Consider the following 19985-nt stretch of genomic DNA (forward strand, 5'->3'; position numbering starts at 1 on the left):
GCTTGCGACGATAAATATAGCCGTTACGTGGGTTTGACTACTTTTTACAGTTTCATCTCAATTTTCGGAAAATATACATCTATTTAAAATTTAGTTCGTCGTCCCCTGGCTATACCACTAGCTAAGGCTAAGGCTGTCAGAGCTCAATGAGGGTGCGGAGTGTTAGGGTTGGCAACGCGCCTGTAACTCCTCTGGAGTTGCAAGCGTATATAGGCTACGGAGACTTCTTACCATCAGGCGGGACGTATCCTTGTATATAATCCATAAATAACAGTGTTTTGTTTCTGATGTTCTAGATTATTAGTAATATTTCCTAATCTTTACATAGATTGTGTATAACTTTCTTTACAGTATGATTATAAATAACACCCGTCTAGATATAATACATGTATAAAGTATATAGAGACAAATGGAAGGTAACTGGTACTTATAGCACAGGTTCATACCTATTGTAAGTATCAGCGAAAAACTCTTGGACAATGAATCCTATGTAATATATTATAAGAAATTATGTATTAGGTGTAAACTTTTGAGCTTAATAAACTTATCTAAACTTAAACTTATCTAAACCCCCTCTTAACACTTGGTGGTAGTCAGTCAGCCGTCTGACTTTAAGGGTCATAGCTCACTACACCGCCTCGCTGACCACTCCGGAACGCCTTCCATAGTAACAAACTTTCGTTACCATAGCAACGCCCGCGTTTAGTATGGGAGGCGTTCCGGAATGTTCGGCGAGGCGGTGTAGTGAGCTATGACCCTAAACAGTTGAAACTTGCATCCTGTGCCGGAGGGGACACTTTGTAGGTTCAATTTGTAGTTTTATACAGACGGGGACAATTAAAAGGCGATCTTTGGAACAGGTTGTTCTTAGTTCCGGGCCTGGGGGTAAAGTGTAAGGGTATTAAACTTAAGGTACATACACACAATAGAATAGAATAGAAACGTTTATTTGCAATAATACGTAGTAATAGGTAAAAAACTTAAGTAAGTCACCTGTTGTATGTAGTTGTGACGTGTTCGAATAAACAATACATGTTTAAAAGACACACACAAACAAAACAAATGTCTATTCGAACACATCACAACTACATACAACAGGTGACTTACTTAATTTTTTTACCTATACAAGGTGGTATAAATAAATATTGTCACAGTATCCAGCCGAAATAGCGTGCAAATGTTGAAATGTGCATCTACTTATCGTTATAAGTATACAGCGTGTGTCTTTAATTCAACCGCAAAATGAAATGAGATGTAGCCTTTAGTGCTTATGAAACGGTTTTGGAAGTAACTTTTATGTAGCCTTAATTAAAATAACGTATCTGACGACCGGTTTGGCCTACTAAGTAGTGACGCTGCCTACGAAGCTGATGGTCCCGGGTTCAAATCCTGGTACGGACAGTTATTCGTGTGGTGAGCATGGATATTTGTTCCTGAGTCATGGGTGTTTTCTATGTATTTAAGTATTTATAAATATTTATATTTTATATATATCGTTGTCTAAGTCCCCTTAACACCAGCCTTATTGAGCTTACCGTGGGACTTAGTCAATTTGTGTAATAATGTACTATAATATTTATTATTATTATCTAATAGTTAATTTTTCAATTTATTTCGAGCGGCAATGGATAGCGTATTCGTCACTTGTGGCCACACAACATGTGATGGCTCCTTTACACGATGGCCCAGCGCAGGCCAGTCCAAGGGACGCATTTATGCGTTAGAGGGAGTAAGTGACATTGCTATCTCATTTCACCTCATAGCTGCGTCCCTCTGGCCTACGCTGGGCCATCGTGTAGAGGAGCCCTGAAGCCTACGCCATACATTGCCGTACAGTTGTGACGGCATTAAGTAACGTTTTGGATAAAAACAAAGTTAGTATGATACATATACGTATGTGTACTGAAATATTATGTAAAATAAAAATACACGCTGTGGACAAACAAATTCGGATTGCCTCTATTAGTATTGTATTATGTTCTTTCCTTTCATATTGGTGAGCAATAAAGAATATTTGTATTGTATTAATGTTAGGTCGACATACAGTCAGAAGAGTCAAAATGACATCACACACAAATACCATGAAAACAGTTATAAGTATTAGTAGAAAAATGACAAAAGGCCAAAAGTGCAAAAACCACCACTAACGGCCCGATTCTAAGAATGATCAAGACACGTTTAAGATCTTGGAAAGATCTTTAAAAGATCGCTGACTAAACGACATGTCAAAATTGACCTTTATTTCGATTCCGCTGTGATCCTAATAAGATCTATCTACGATGTCTCTAACGTCAAAGTGACATTGGTTGCCCGAATCGAGCTTCTTCTGTCAATTATACGACATACTAATTAACGATATCTAAATGAGAACTTATCTAAACCAGGACTTATCGTTATCGTATTTCATTCTTTGAATCGGGCTGTATATCTAAATTGGTGATCTTCTTCTATACGGCATGTGGGAGTAAAATGCAAGAATCTCAAATGACAGAAAACGGAGCAAAAAATACTATAAGCTTCACCAAGTTTTGGATTTGTCAAGGAGAAGTTTTCTTTTACTTAAACCCTTGTAACAAACTAAAAGAACTAAAAGCTCTAGATAAACAAGTTTTAACTAGAATAATGTTGTCATCCCACGCTTTACTTGGCAATTAGTTAAGGTCTATTTTATTAGACCTCCCACTGCGTGTCCGCGATAATGCTGCGTCTAAATGCATTTTAGAAACTAAAACGTTGGAGGCTACACTTGCAAGCCGTGATTCAATGTGCAGTTATTTGTTTTACAAGGGGGCAAAGTTGTTGTTTAACCGCTCGTGCTAATATTACCGTGTGTCGTGTTATTACACGAGCGGTTAAACAACAACGTTGCCCCCTTGTATAACAAATTAGTACATTACGATACAAGTGCGAAAAATAGGAAATTCGAAACGAGTGGCGATAAATTAAAACACGACCGAAGGGAGTGTTTTAAATCGACACGAGTTGCGAATTACCTATTCGCACATGTATCGTACAACGTTTTACAGTACATATGGCCCTTTAAATGTTCGACACAGTAACGTAATATGCTACTTCTCGCACTAGTGCTATAAAGTAGCCCCATATGTACTGTAAAATTATTTTCGCTATCTTTTCTTGTATTGTACACTATACTTGGTTGATTTCTAAAAGCTTTCCCGATGTCGGGCCTGATAACGGAATATCAGCACATCGTTAACAATATTTGAAATTTAAAAAATGGTTCATATGCAAAAACATCAATCATTGAACATTTTAGGCAATTAGACACAAAGTAGTTTTCCTTTTGTCCGGGTCTGCCTAAAACGTAGTCCGACTAATTAGCGTTATGACAAAACTTCATTTGAAATTCGCTATTCGTCTAAATCGCTATTGATCTATTACTTATATTACCTATTTCGCAATATGTCCCAAACGCAGTAAGCCTAAGTAGCTGTTTGTCCATTTCGCGATACGCCTAATTACCAGTGAGTAGCTCGATCGTCGTCGCCCTAAACGCGTTTGTTCCACGTAGCGAAATTCCTAGTTGTCCCCCAAAGTGTAATGTTTTCAGAGAAGTCACAATTAGTCAGGTTAGGTTCGTTAGGTAGCTTCAGATGCCCGAAGGGTAAACTACCCAGAAATAGGAGCTTTCGGGGCTCCGTTTAGTTACCTTTAAAAGGAAATGTTTTTGGAAAAGAAATGATTAGAAAAATCTATTATAGGAGAAGTATACCTAGATTCGCTTTTGGATACAAACTGAATACATAAGTGTAAGTCTCTCTGTGCCAGATTTGCTTTTGGACAAAAACTTATTAGGCCTAAGTCTCAGTGCGACTATTTCTCGGTTGGTCTAGGCATAACGCGAATTAATCAGACTACGTTTTAGGCAGACCTGGACAAAAGGGTAGTTTCTACATGTCAAATATTGTAAAAGATATTTGGTGAAACGGAAATATACTCTTGCTCGGGCCCGACGTCGGGCCTGACATCGGGCGATAGCGAGCGTGGATGTAATTGGCACTTTACGGAGCGTTTTAAGTTCAACTTCAAGGTACCTATTGGAATCGATAAAGTCATTCATAAAACTTTATACTCACATCCTTTATCTTTTACCACCAGAACCCGCCTAATGGATTATGCAAATATCGTAATTTTCCCGCTTCAAAACATGCCGGCATATAAACAGCCATCTTAATTTAGCTCCTTAATGTCACACGACCCGACCCTTTTTACACCTGGCAACATTAGTCCAATTGACACGCGCTTGACCAATGACTAGAGACTGGTAAAATACCAGTGTTGCTATTTTGCCTACGTAAAACTATACAGGTGGAAGAATTTTAAGGCCTTGCAGGAACCTTCCTAAAGTCACATTAAATTGGCAGCGATTTTAATAAACCAGCCTGTGCAAGTGTTAAGTAAACGTCATAATTTCATAGAAGTTTCACGTTTAAAATAACACTTTTGACGACCGGTTTGGCCTAGTGGGTAGTGACCCTGCCTACGAAGCTGATGGTCCCGGGTTCAAATCCTGTTAAGGGCATTTATTCGTGTGATGAGCATGGATATTTGTTCCTGAGTCATGGGTGTTTTATATGTATTTAAGTATTTATAAATATTTATATATTATATATATCGTTGTCTAAGTACCCTCAACACAAGCCTTATTGAGCTTACTGTGGGACTTAGTCAATTTGTGTAATAATGTCCTATAATATTTATTTATTTATTTACTTACACTGTCGGGGCTGTCAAAATCGCTGCCAACTTATCTTGGTCTGACTCTACATTCAATTTGCATTAAAGGAAACATGGTTTAATTCTTCGTAAAAAAACTGTATTAAACAAATTTTGCAAAAAAAAAGTATTTTTCCATAACTTCTATAAAATTATTTTTTTTCGCTGTCTTTTCTTGTATTGTACACTACACTTGGTTGATTTCTAAAAGGTTTTTGATGGAAATATTATCGTTTTTTTGTAAGGAACTAAAAAAAATCCTTTTATTAAAAAATCATTTTATTATTATATTTTCCATGAACACCACTAGTATATGCACTTATTATTCTTTGTACAATTTTTTTTATTCATGTAAGCTTTTATCGCTGAATACTTTTCTTTCAACAGGCAACTAATAATACTCATGGTAACAATTTTAATAAACCCAATCACAATTAGGTTACGTTGTTTTATCACAGAGTTCCTACGGCCACCTCCTGTGTCCATCAGATCAGCTCGATGGTACCATAATATTGCATTGTCACCCTTAATAGGTATGTGACGTTTCAGCTCAATCGAATAATGGGAAGTGAGTCTAATTTTAAAACTAATACGGGACTTAATCGCGTAAACTTACGTTTATTATATGGGTGTTTATTATATTCGAACGTGACGTTACGTTCGTGGTCACAGACAGACTGGCGAGGAATTGTATCAACATCTTGCTGCAGGGTTTTGCGAACTACCCGCACTTGATCTTGATTATTCACTTGTACGCTAGGGTTGTCACTTTGCATACACGCACCAAGATGTTGATACAATTCCTCGCCAGTCTGCCTGTGACCACGAACGTAACGTAACGTCACGTTTGAAACGTCAGTTTACGCGATTAAGTCCCGTATTAGTTTTAAAATTATGAATGAAAATCGTGTTGGTTTAAATCAATATAAAGTGAGTCTAATTTAGCTTGCAAGAATTGACCCGAACAAGCATATTGCAAACAAACATTGCAAGCTAAATAAAAGTTTGTAAGAAGTTCGTTTTCAGCAAATGGAGCTATCTTAACGATCCAAAGTGACTCTGGAAGGCTCAATAAATTCTCCCATCCTGTATGTTGATTGTTGAGTGTAAATTTAGTCACTTGCAATAATTTTCGATGTGAATATATAGGTCATACCGAGCAATTTTTACTATGGGACCAACCCCGGAATCTTGAAAAAAAAATTGTCTGTTTCATACATTTTGGCTGGTCTAACGGTGACATGTTCTATGGGAGAATCGATTTTGGGGTTGGCCTCATAATAAAAGTTGCTCACTATATGACCTATATATTCACGAAACTTATTGCAGGTGAGTAAATTTACACCCTGTATATTGGTAAAACGTGAATATCTCATTACCGGTCCTTAATACAGCTGGGTCCTAAAATGATCTAATTGCACTATTGACTTGTCGCATCTTTAATGCGACCTTTATTTCTCGATGCCCATCGTTTTTTCAAAGAAACTGGTTTACAGTATTCTTTTAATATGTCAATGTAACACGGTCCGCTACGAACAATTAAGCTTCGTCACAGATCTCTTACATATAGATGGAGTATGATTGACGACTCGTTTGCTGCATATAATACAGTGTATCAATTCAATACGGGCGAATATTTAAACGAAGACACAAAAGAAGTATATTGAAATAAAATTTGCTTAGAAATACATACAACGAAAATAGTAACCCTACAAAATAATTCAGCCCGCAATGTAAAGCAACATTTCGTAGGTTTACACAGCTAAAACAAATTACGAAAATAGTACTATTTGATGGTTGATTGCCAAAACGTTGTGTCACAATTTGACGTTTAAAAACAAAAGAAGGTTGCTTAACAGGCCTAGATGTGTAAGGCTGTATGAAATTCCTTTACATATCATCTTCACTCGTCGCACCGGATACGTAGTATTTCCGGACCTAATTTGGAATATGTCATGTCAACATTTCATTGCAAGTTTGAGCAAATACTATTATAGTAACCGCGACGCTTTGTAAATGCTACATTCATAATGCAGTATCCATAGGAGGTAGTCTACAAACTGCGCCTTCAGTTTTTGCAACACAGTAGCTTTTTCACAACGTCTACTAGATAAAATAATTAGACGACTCATTACGTATAAGAAAGGGTGTTTGTTGTAAGCTTTTTCCTCACTTCCTTTGCAAATCGGTGGCGAATATTAACAACTTTTTTGCTTATAATTAATCAGAAGTGTAGATTGTATAATTTGTATTTGTGCCCCCAGTGGAAAAGGGTACAAGTCTCGCGCAGGTACAGCCATAGAGAAATAATAGAAATATAAATAAAGAAAGAGTAGTAACTCCATACATCAGTTTTCTGACCAAAATGCAAGTTATTTCGTAGTCGACATCTAGCGTCAAGTAGTGAAATTTATCAGTACTGCTAAAAACAGATGTCGCGACGAAAGAAAACTCTAATACTCAACAATTTTCAGCTAATATTCTTCTGCTTGTAATATTAGTTGTAAATTGTTTTGGCTATGGAAGGTAGAGGCAAGGAACAAAATGTCCATATACCAAAAAGTGTCCGACAAAAAACCATAAATAGGTGGCGCTACAATACCTAGAATACTTGAGAAAAAAATCTAATCATAGACAGCGCACTTCACTCCGTCAATAACGTTAGGTTCTTAGCTACTCTAGCGCTACTCTGGAGAGATTTGGAACTATTATTTATAGCTGACAGCTGGACACTTTTGCAACAATTCTGCCTAAGGAGTCTGTTCCTTGCCTCTACCCTGTACCTTCCATAGTTTTGGCAATAAATTTTTGGTCAGTTGCGACACTTGTGACATCTGGTGTCAAGTAGCGGTACTGATAAATCCACTACTTGACGTTAGATGTCGACTACGAAATAACTCGCTTTTTGGTAAGAAAACTGATGTATGGAGTTACCACTGTTTCTTTACTTATATTTCTCTATGGCGCAGCTTAGGTATAAACGTTTTGAGACGTTACTCTTACATTTGCACTTCAGATAGAATTGTAAGACAAACGTTTATCGGTTCTTTAATCTTTTGTCTCCATTCTTGTCTGCCAGATTTTGAAAGAAATGAATACTTATTTTTTTACGATTTTTTTAAACATTGTCTAAAAAAACACTTTTTTAATAACTCGATTACTGTGAAAGATCTTAAATATAAGAAATATACATATTTGGGTTCGCGTTTGACGTCTCTAAAAACTGGTCAGAGAAATTAAACTAATTAACACAAAAGTTGTAGCCAGAAAACCAGGTTTTTGGCCTAAAATTTTTCAACTTTGATGCCAAATATCTCGAAGACAATGAACTTTGAAGTCAATATGGGATACTACCTATATTGCTTAAAGCCGTTGCTGTTAATATGATGATAAGCTATAAAAACCATTAGAAAACTAAGAGATTCAGATTGAAGGTCATTGGCACCAGGAAGACCCTTAAGTGGAACTTACATCCTGCTCCTGCCTTTACCCCTGCGCTGCCCGAGACTTGTACCCTTATTCAGTAGGCCCATAGTTTATTCTTGCCTAACAATCTTTGGATTTTACAATTTTGTAACTTACTGCATGATGACAAGGTATAGATTTGTTTAAGCGAAAGATTTATAAATCGGAGGCGAATCTTAACAACTTTTATAATTATAATTACTCCTTTAAGTGGTCTTCACATCTTCCGCATGCCGCTGCGGTGTGCGGACGAGACATTGCTATACAGCGTGTATAAAAATACAACCGCAAATTTAAAGATTATTTTAAAATTTAGCCTTAAGTAACAGAATGATTATTATCTTTTAGCGGCTTTGCGTATACATAGTCATCACCTATGACAGCTGTGACGTGGCGTCAGTAAGTGAGAAAAAAACAAAAACATAATCGTGATACATTGCGTGCTGAATAACGTTATAAGGAAGAATAAAAGTTGTTGTTTTAGTAAAAAACTTTTAAACATTTTTTTTTATAAACTAATAAACGTATTTGTATTTGTAAACTTTTGACAGTTTATTCATTTTGGGCATATACTAACTACACAATACACGCTCTACACGGTGTTTTTTTTAAAGTCAGTTAATTTCAAGGGTGCATTCCTGAGCTTAAATTAAGTAACTTTTTTCGAAGAAACCAGTATTCTAATGAACTCCATTTTGGAGATAATCAATGATTTATTTTTATCTGATAAGGCGAGCGTGTACACTTGCCTTAGGGCCTGTTTACATATTGATTAGAGTTTAGTATTAGTATGAGTGTATACATTTGCTGCTAATCTCAAGTAATATCTCGAACGATCTACACGGTGTTTTTTTTAAAGTCAGTTAATTTCAAGGGTGCATTCCTGAGCTTAAATTAAGTAACTTTTTTCGAAGAAACCAGTATTCTAATGAACTCCATTTTGGAGATAATCAATGATTTATTTTTATCTGATAAGGCGAGCGTGTACACTTGCCTTAGGGCCTGTTTACATATTGATTAGAGTTTAGTATTAGTATGAGTGTATACATTTGCTGCTAATCTCAAGTAATATCTCGAACGACCGATTGGAAACGTCATTGATATGTCATAGTTTCAATTGTTTGGTGGATTTAAGATTTAACTATAATATCCGTGTTACATCGACGCCAGTAATTTCATTTTACGAAAAAGTAATATCTTCTTCTTCTGCCGTGCCTTATCCCTTTATTTGGGGTCGGCCCTCCTCGTTTTTCGGCGCCCATTCGGTTTTGGGTTGTCCGCTTGACCAGTTGAGCTTGTTCTAGATCAGTGGTGGGCAAAGTTCCGCGGAAGGAATTTTATCTGGCCCGCCGACGGTCCTATGAAATAATAAGTAATTGGGCATTGGCCCATGATAATCGCAAATCAAAATATAGTTTCGCTTCAATTCTGGCCCTCCTCTTAAATTTCTTAAACTTTCTGGCCCACCATGAAAAGAGTTTGCCCATCACTGTTCTAGATCAGCAAGGGTTGTCCACCACGTGGCGTACGGTCGCCCTCTACCTTCCTTTCTACGAAAAAAATATATATTAAATAATAACACTATGCCATTCAATTTCCTTAAATGTACTTAGCCATACCCCGAAGTTAACGGAGTTCTCGCTATCTCGCTCTCACACCGAAGTGGATCCGCACGATAACCACGTTAATCCAAAGATTGTTTAAAGTAATTTTTTCAACATATTACCGGTATAATTTCCACAGCGAGGCAATATTAATGAAACGCCGTATATGGCACGACTGGTTTGTTTGCATCTTAATGTAATTATAACCCTTAAGGCGTAGTGCGGTAGCCGGCGCCGGCGCAGGTTGTTAAGGTTGCCAAACGTTGAAAAAATATAGTTATGAAAAAGTTCACAAAGTGTTACTTTTTTTTTCTCCGACGCAAAAAGTGGGGTGACGCAGACATTTTCTGTCTGTGTCTGTATGTGGCAACGTAGCTCTCCAACGAATGGACCGATTTCGAAGAGGTTTTTTACGGAAAGCGAGTTTTCTTGCGGTGATTATTAGTCTGTTTCATAGAAATCGATCTAGCAGTTTGAAGATCAGCATTTTCCCAAAGTGTCAGTATCAGTATAGCGTAGGTGTTTTTTTTTTTAATTTAATAGGTTTTTAGTTATGGTAGTTGTATCACAGTGTGAGTCGAAAATCTCGACGTGCAATATTAAAGTCCCAATACCTAACTATACGTATTCTGACATTAAACTATTATTGGTAATTTGTAATAACTTTACCTTCAATTCATAGATACACATAAAGCTCATAAAACAAAAAAGGTAAGTCTAGCTATATCTAGATATATCTGTATAATAATTCAGTAAAAAAACTAATGCGTGGAGCAGGCTATATTGTTAAGAGGATACACCACGGCTGCTTCTCCATATAAACGTAGTCCCCATTTTCCTCTCTGGATTTACATATTTTGATGTATATTATCCATAGCTCGGCACCTATGTTTCACTTTTTTTTGTGTAAAAATTAGGAGCGATAAACAATTTCATACAAATCTTTAAATGCAACTAACTCTTATAATAATTAAAAACTGGAAAAAATACATACATAGGGGCATAGCTGTAGTACAGTCAGCGTCAAATAATTTGTAGCAACCAAAGTGGCCAAATAGTTCGGTACACCATATATTTAGTATGGTGTACCGAACTATTTGGCCACTTTGACTGCTACAAAGTATTTGACGCTGACTATACAAGAAACTGTGTTAAAACTTTTTTAATAATGTTAATATCTACATCTAGCGTGGGGACTATAGCCCAAGCCCTCCCCCGCATGAAAGGAAGCCTAAAACCTGCAGTAGGACGTATATAGATTTTTTTTTATCCTGTGAGGAAAATTAGGGCTACGTTAGTATGAAGAAGTGATATCCTCTTATTCAAAAGTTTTATATTTGTGTCTGATGGGAAAATTGGCAACCCTAGCCGGGGTGTGTCGTGCGCGAAGCTCACATTATAACAATGTTGAGAAATATGATGAGCTTACCAGAGACTAGTAAACTATAGACGGTTAATGTCTATACAAGAAAAAGTAGAAGTAAAATATGACTCGTGGGCACATAGACTGAAAAACAATGGAATCGGAATACTTTGAATTTCTAAGGAAGGAATCGCAAATGTAACTCTGTCGATCTAATGGGTTTCTTGATATAATGGCCTTTTGATGGGTTTACTATTTGGTTACAATTTTGATGAAAATTGTCATCTTAAAAAGAAAACTGGAAGCTGGGGGATGGATATACCTACTAGTAGGCTACTTTTTGGAACCATAACTAATAGACCTACAAATTGTATCACCTAGTTAGACAAATATTTTAAATAATTTGCCGGACATTAGACCGGCAACATCCCCAGCATCCGAGAATGCCTCGTAGAGAGGCCAAACACGTGTCGAGTTTTGTACGGTAATGGTTTGTTATATTTATTTGCGTAATTATTTTGCGGTTGGAGGGTGGCAACATTAATTGCATGTAAAAATACGCAAGTATAACGGGTTAGCACTGATTGACTAGCACGTAATTATTTCGCTGATTAGCAAAGTTATATTTTAACACATTCACTGCCATCGTTTTCGTAGCATCACGCTCGTAGCCGATCCTAGCGTTTTTCCGCTTTGTAGAGGTAAGCGACTACGAACAGGGAACCAGGTTGCAGGCACTCAATGTGTTAAGTATGACGCCGGTTTCTGTTGCACTCTCTTATCTACAAAGCGTTTGCTTTGACAATGCAGTATGGAGTCTATATTATTAATTCGTCGATATGACGAGCATATTTAATCAATATTTATGAAAGTAGCGAACAATGGGAACGGGTACGAGAAACTGTTCGGGTCGTTGTTTTTGCAACTATCGCGGCTTGCCCGAGCGCGGATTAACATTGTTGCAATTGTGAGCCGCGACAAAACGTAATTACCGTCAATAGGATTAACACCACAGACCAGAGGTTTATGAAGATTTAATTGGCAACTCCAACAGGAAAATAGTCATTTTTTCATGCATTTGTTCTCACTTCTAACGCTTGCTCCGTTCTCGACGGTCGGGCATTCTGTCGCCATGTTTAAGTGCATGTACATTTCTGTGCTTTAATTATTAAATATAATGTGACCATCAAGACGGATTTATGTTCTTTGTCCACCAACTGAACCAGCCACTAGATCTCCGCTGAACAATAGTACAGCCTCACTATTTCGAATTCTTCTTAATTCGCGTCAGGACGGTGGTGGCGGGCATTAGCACCTCTAAAATGTTGCTTGAGTCACGTTCTGGTTAATAAAAGTCCTTACATTATTAATTAAAACGAAAACCGGCCTAGTGCATCCAAATCATGTCACGCATATTGTCGCACATGTCACAGACAACGGCCAAAAGTTGCGAAAAATTTGACTTTTGTAACCATCTGGCAACGGTACGAGCTTGATGCTACGTCTACTTCAACGTATGGTCTGTGATTAAGAGAATATCGACTCGGAGAACAAAGGAATTCTCTACTTGATAAATTGTCTAAACACCTTTTTTAACCGCGAACCCGTTCATTGTTTCCAAAAGCACAAATGGCGTTTTTAAATGGCCCGTTTAGCATAACTTTAAACTTTTTAATTGCAGAATACCTTTACTGTTTCCGAAACGGATATAATTAGGTAGAAGAAAGCTTCGGTTATATTTACTGCTATTTGTCTGGACAGAGTTTCGATACCAACGACTATTATTGAACCTTATTATCATGGAAATAGAGTCTATCAATGGTCAACTGTAGCTGTTACAAAAACTCGGCTGCCGAAGGAATGTATCGGCTTCGACTCATGAAGGAATTCCATTCGGAATTCTCAATTAAAAGTTTATCTAGTCTACGTTTCGAGGAAAGGTTGCAGACGATTTGGGGTGTTGAGGGCTTCGAACTTCTTTCGTTCGTCTATTTGCCTCTGTCGCTCTAATATGCAAGAGTGATAGAGGCAGGTAACCAAATTTCGATGTTTGCGGTAGGCTCTCTGGATACGTGGTTATGGACACGGAAGACGAAATGTAATAAGGACAGAGTATGTATCTGATTAGAGTACTTGTAGTCATCTCGAGTGTAGAGATCTGTGGTGATAAAAAAAGTTTTAAAGTGGGGAACTTCAAAATGGCTACCTCTAAAAGTCCACATGTAGGGGAAGCATGTTTGACATCGGAGATTCATAATTACCTATAGTCCATTTAATTGTAGATATAGTAGAGTTTAAATGTAGATTCCACCTTCCATTAAATAAGGGTGGGCTGATTTTTTTATATGTTAATAGTAACAAATAGATTTTATTTCAAAGTGATAGGGTTCTATTTTGCATAATCTCTGACACCGGTATGCCTTATACAGGGTTAAATTTAGGTTTCTCACTCCGAATGTCCACTGGGTTGTTGCCAAATACTATGAAGTCTTTGGATCTCTTTTTGATTTTATCAATTTTTCCTACTCAAAAGCGTATGTTACGTTACGGCAAAGACTAAGAAGAATTTTCAGCACAGAATTTTCAACAAATTTGTAATAATATCCTTGTCTTTATATGATAAGGAACCTGACCGAATTTTTTGTCAACTTGTTCGAGAAGTTCGAGAACGTTTTTTTCTGGTTTATATACAGCATCCGAGGTTTGAACCTAAAATTTTTGACCATTACACATGCAATGTTACATAAATTAGACGTAAAAATTATAACCAAAACTTTAACTTTTCCTAACCTTAAGAATTCAGTTAAACAGACCCATGGCCTTAAGGGGGGGGGGGGGGGGGACTTTGTCGGCTCCCATTATCTATCTATACGAGTATTAATATAGGTAATTAAACGTATTGACAATTAATAAAATTACTTATACCTAAAATGCATTAAACTGTAACTGCATAAAAGAATGCCATCTTAACGGGCCCAGGAGGCCAATTTGAACTTATATTTTGATATCAAAATTATCTCATCTGATCGTATTGCCGAGATATACTTAGTTAGGTCATAAGGTCTGTCACAAAGGTTACGACTGATAAAATGTAATAGAAAGCTTAGAATAAAAAAAAGTATGCCATGATTTGAAAGCTTGTTTTATACTGATCACAACGTAATATAATTAGTTTAAAATTTAGATCACGTCTTTATTTACTACTAGTTTACTTTGGGATTGTCGTTACACGCGAATACGCGGCTGGATTGTGAAAAAGTATACTTTACAACGGAGTAAAAATTAGTGTCACATTAATAAAATAGGTACAATTGATTACTTGTATGAACCTACTTTATTAGAACGCTATTTTATAACCAGCATTTAGTACTCCGACAAGTCTGTACTACAGCTAATACCCTTCAAACTTAACTTAGGGTAGTTTTCAGAGACACGCTAATTTTCACGTTTCTATTAAACAAAATTAAATTACCACCACAATAAGCTATAAGATGTACTTACTTATTTATTAACTAGGCAATAAGCTAACCCATCTGTATTTAAGGGAGTTCCCTCTGCCAACAAACTGTCTTACAGTTTGGCAGAAAAAAACAAAATTGTAAAATCAGGGTTTTTTTTACCAGAATAAATGTTTTTTTTTTTTTTGACTGCCATCCAACGAGTAGCTTTGGTAAAACGCGTACAGTTAAAATGTTGGCAATACCGATTATATATTTAAAGAAAGATAAATGATCCAGCTTTTGATGTATGTAAAGATTATAATATGCAAAAAAGAAAAATAAATAAATAGGGATCAAAATCACCTTGAACGGATCGCGTATTTTTGCATGTTTTTGTATAGCATTTTTCCGAATATTACGTAGAATTATGCAAAACTAAGACAGCAAATTACGTTAAATTATATTGTAAGTGATTCAGCATTAAAAAAGCTTTCAGCTCATATACATATATAAGTAATAAGGGATTACCTATAGGTTTTTTATTAGTCATCACCTTTTTGATAGAACTTATGACCTATGGAAGTATAGGAGGGAGCGAGACGCATGGGCGAATGATAACATAATCATTTCGACATCAGAATGTAAGTGGTATGAATTGCCCTTCAAGTACTATTTTATTCTTTTTATAGACGGCGTTAAAAGGTGACTTCTATACATGGTATTAGAAATGTCACTATATGTATTCCCCTCATTATGAACGGGACTTTTTTACAACCAATGAATGCGCACCCGAACCTAATTATAAAAATAGTGTATCGTAATAGCCAAGTGTCCGGGAATGTGGTCATTTAATATATCGTAAATTAGTTAGCGTTTTTATCCTGTTTTTAATTATGTTTTATTATTTTATCAACCTTTATTATTGTGTTTATTATGATACTTGAGGCTTAAATATGTATGTAAAATACATGTTGGTTCAAGTTTATTTCGAAGAGTAAAGCAACGGTAGTTGAAAAAATCTTTTAATATATAAATGAAAGTATAAAATATATATAAGTACAAACATAAAAGTTTCATTCATTACACCAAAATATTGCATTGTCACCCAATTAACCCAACTTACATATGTATGCAAATTTTCAGCTTCATCGGAAACCGGGAAGTGGGTCTAATTTTATTTGCAAGATTTCACCCGTACAAAAATAGTTACATACTTACTTACTTACTCCGTTGGATTTCCACTTGCTACGATCCTGACATACAATAATAAAGGACATTATTACACAAATTGACTAAACCCCACAGTAAGCTCAAGGAGGCGTACGTTGTGGGTACTCAGACAACGATATAGGTATATTAGAAAACGCCCAAGACTCAGGAACAAATATTCGTGCTCATCAAATAAATAAATGCCCTTACTGGGATTTGAACCCAGAACCATCGGCTTCATAGGCAGGGTCACCCACCCACTGACCACTAGGCCAGAACGGTCATCTAAATACTAAAATATACAAAATAAAATAAATAACAAAAATTGATTAAGCCCCAGAGGAACAAATATCTGTGCATATAACACAAATATATAACCTTACTGGGTATCGAACATTTCGAACCCAGGACCATCGGCTTTATAGGCAGCGTCAATACCGAGGTCAGATCGGTCGTCAAAGACGTGACTACCACCAGTTTTGACATTTACATATTCGCTCACGTCTACGTAAATTACTTTTTATACATCTCGGTCACACTAATATGCGAGTGCGAGCGAGATGCATAGAAAGTAAGTTACGTAGACGTAAGCGAGTATGTCAATATCAAAACTGGTGGTAGCGGTATAGGAGGCGATTACGCGTAAGTGACGTGAACAACGCCCGTTGTCACCGCTGTCCTCTCGGCACGGACTCCAAAATGTTTAAAATGGCATAAATAATTTATATCCACAACTCGCCCGGGCCGTTTTTGCCGTCCTGTCCACTGATGCATTTATAATATAAGGGTGCTTTTTGCAGTATCCCAGCCGTGATGGAATGCAACCGCTAAAATTGATCTTGTTTCGAGAAGTAATTCTTCGAGGGGTTGAATGCCTTGGTGATGTGCGTAGACTACAGGGTTACCAGACCGGGGCCATAACCGTGAACCGCTTCGTTCCTATTTGGTTCCCTATACAAGGTGTAACAAAAATAGTGAGGATACGTTTAAGAGCATATTTGGTATCGTGCTCTAATTATGAAAAATTTTTTTTGGACGCGAAAAATTGCCTTTGTATATCTTTGTACTCGAAAAACTGACGTACAGTTACGTCAAAATATGTATACACGACCTTATTGCCCATATATTAAGGTAGTGTATACATATTTTTGGCACTTTGTCCGTACAGATATCTTCAGACGTGACTGTACGACCTGGAGCCCATTTCTCGAACGCTATTAGACGATTATTAGTCCACGAACTGTCAAATCGTTTTCTTTCCTCACCTTTATGTTCAGGATATGCATGAGCAATAAATAGAGAAATACCCCCTTATTCATAACATAAACGGCTACTAAAGTTGACAAGCCGCTAATAATCGTTTGTCCCTTTCCATCATACTAATAGGTCGGAAAGGGATAACCGATTATTAGCGGCTTGTCAACTTTAGTAGAATAAGGGAGTTAGACGATTTCTAATTCTTAATTTCCGGCCCTCCAGGCGTACACAAAATTACGGCATGACCATGACTTGTCCTGGATTTCAGGTTTTATGGTAACGCAAATAAAAGGCTTATACTGTCTAGTATACCTAGTCTCTGAAGCCTCATTGAGCTGGCTGTGGGGCTTGGTCCAGTTTATGTAAGATTATTTATTTATTTATTAAAATACAGTGGTATTCTTAAAAATAGTCGTAGCCCCTCAACATAGTCGTCAGTCTCTAGTTATGTAATTAAAAATAACTTATAGTAGGTATAATGACTACAATGTATGAAAATGTTTTTTTAACATAGATTTAAATTAACGCATACTTATTATTGATTTATTTTATCCTGAAATCCGATTATTTCATCAAGTGCCTGGCAACCCTTTTTGTTTGCGGTTAGCTGTGGTATGACTTCTGGCGTGCATTATAGTAATGGTTTGTGTTTTAGACTTATATCTCTGTAATGCGGAGCAATGTGATGCTCGATAAGCCTTATTGGATAGTCTGTTAAAATTATTGACGCCAGGGAATTATATGTAGATATTTGGGAAAATTTACTAGGTATAATTGTATTTAGGTAAAGTGTGTGCCTAGCTCTACTTATTCTAGACACACACTCTAGCGAGCGAATTCCATTTCTGTCGTGTTAATGATGGTATGTCAACGTAAAATATAAAAGGATGCATGTTAGGACGTACGATGATAAAACATGGGGTATACCATGATCACGAACATCGAATATCGGAATTTCATTACTTTCCTCTCTCACAATTTTATATTCGAGAGATAGAGATGCAAATAGACGGATGACGTACGAAGTCACTACGACGGTACGATTAATCGCGTCGATCAATCTAACGAGAATCGTGACGATCGATCGTTTCAAAAATGCCAGTCAACACACGGCCGGGGTCGTAAAACTTCTCATTCACTCTCGCATGGTCGAAGGTATAGGATGAGAGAGTTAGAGATATAACGCCGGTCGTTCGTTTGGTTTTGGTCTACAGTGCGACAGCGACAGTTGCGTTTCGTTCGCTACAGAGCATAAACTAAACGATTGGCATGTTGGCTACGTAGCCTGGTACGACAAAACAGCGTAACCGGGCATAACGACTTATCAATGCCAATTTGTGTAAATAACCATGTTTTTACTTTTAAAGAAACGTCGCAAAATGTCTTTATTCCCTGTAAAAGCCGTTTCCTTTCAAAGCAGTTTACATAAGGCTTCCGAAGAATTATTGTTAAAACTTGGTTTTTCACGAAATTCGCCGGCGTCGTTGACGTGTAGGTAATCCTTTCTGTTTTGACAATTCTTTTTAAAAGTTATTTTTTTGTTCCAGTAAACAAGCAGTCTTCGATGGCAAACGAGCGATACGAGGAGGGATACCTTTTGTGTTTCGTAAGTATTATACTTGATCATTCTTCTTTAATTTGCTATAAAAGGATAATATATTTTATTTACAATAACATTATACATAATTAATAAATACAGTGGTGTTACTATAACTAGCTATACGCCCTTGATGCATTGTACCAAGGATGCTGGCGGCATTTCCTCGTTGTATCACAATACTGATACGAAGCCGCCACGCTCGGTCACCAGTTACGTCAACCAGACGCTTCGCGATTTCTGCTATTATAACTTGTGATGAAAATCAATGTATAGAGCGGAAGCATAGTTAGCATGTGTATTGGCAGGTAACAATATGCGTCATAAGTGGGTCTCTATTTTTTCCCATAAAGTTTTAAGTCATAATATATTGTTTGTCCGCATTTCCGTTAGTCATAATTTGGTTTTCCTCAGAAACGCGTAACTTTTCAGGATTGCCATAAAACAAACCTAACCTGACCTATCTATAGGATAACCTAAGGTAATTCCTGAAAAGTTAACGGTTTCAGAGTTATGACTAATGATAATATGACTATCATTACATAATGACTTTCGATAATTATGCGAAAGAAAGGGATCCGGTCAAAAGTAGCTATAGGTAAAAAACTTAAGTAAGTCACCTGTTGTATGTAGTTGTGACGTGTTCGAATAGACAATACATGTTTAAAAGACACACACAAACAAAACAAATGTCTATTCGAACACGTCACAACTACATACAACAGGTGACTTACTTAAGTTTTTTACCTATATCAATATTTAGTAGCTTTACAAAATAAAAAAATATTAATATGTAAAAGAATCATAGTGTGACAAAATATATATGATACTGGATGCAAACTATTCTGCCCTCATAAACTGAATGACGGTAACTGATCAAAAATTATCTTGAAAATGACACTCTACCCTTTACCCGGTACTTTACTTAGGTACCGCTAATTGCATAATAATAAGTTAGTTTAATAATAATTTTCCATCTGATTGACTGTTAAAGCCCGTGCCAACGTAGCTATAATATATATTTTAAAACCGTAAGACACCGAAATATATATTATAGCTAAGCACCACACCACACGACAAAGATACCAATATATATTATAGCCATATGTGGCCTCTGTCAACTAGTACGTAGAATATATCTTAAGATGGCTTGCTATAATATATATTTTGGTATTTTGATATATACTATAACTACGTCTGTGACGGCCTTAGTTAGACCTAACTATTTAAGAGGGAAATATACCACGTGATTGTCATACAAAAAAGAGAAAACGTTTTTCCACTTCTAAATATATTCTATTCTCCATGATTGT

The 19985-nt window shown here is 36.5% G+C and overlaps 2 protein-coding genes across 4 annotated transcripts in view; one reads left to right on the forward strand and one right to left on the reverse strand.

Moving 5' to 3' along the window:
* Window positions 1-19985, reverse strand: part of LOC133519349 (proteasome inhibitor PI31 subunit) — a 495710-nt gene that overhangs the window by 64574 nt on the left and 411151 nt on the right. The window lies entirely within an intron of this gene.
* Window positions 1-19985, forward strand: part of LOC133519348 (uncharacterized) — a 78556-nt gene that overhangs the window by 39785 nt on the left and 18786 nt on the right. Inside the window, exon 3 of the mRNA XM_061853385.1 lies at window positions 18623-18681. Within this exon, the coding sequence (XP_061709369.1) occupies window positions 18623-18681 (59 nt within the window). The remainder of the gene's footprint in view (window positions 1-18622; window positions 18682-19985) is intronic.

The sequence above is a fragment of the Cydia pomonella genome, chromosome 6 (genome assembly GCF_033807575.1).
Source record: "Cydia pomonella isolate Wapato2018A chromosome 6, ilCydPomo1, whole genome shotgun sequence".
In the NCBI taxonomy this organism is placed as follows: Eukaryota; Metazoa; Arthropoda; class Insecta; order Lepidoptera; family Tortricidae; genus Cydia; species Cydia pomonella.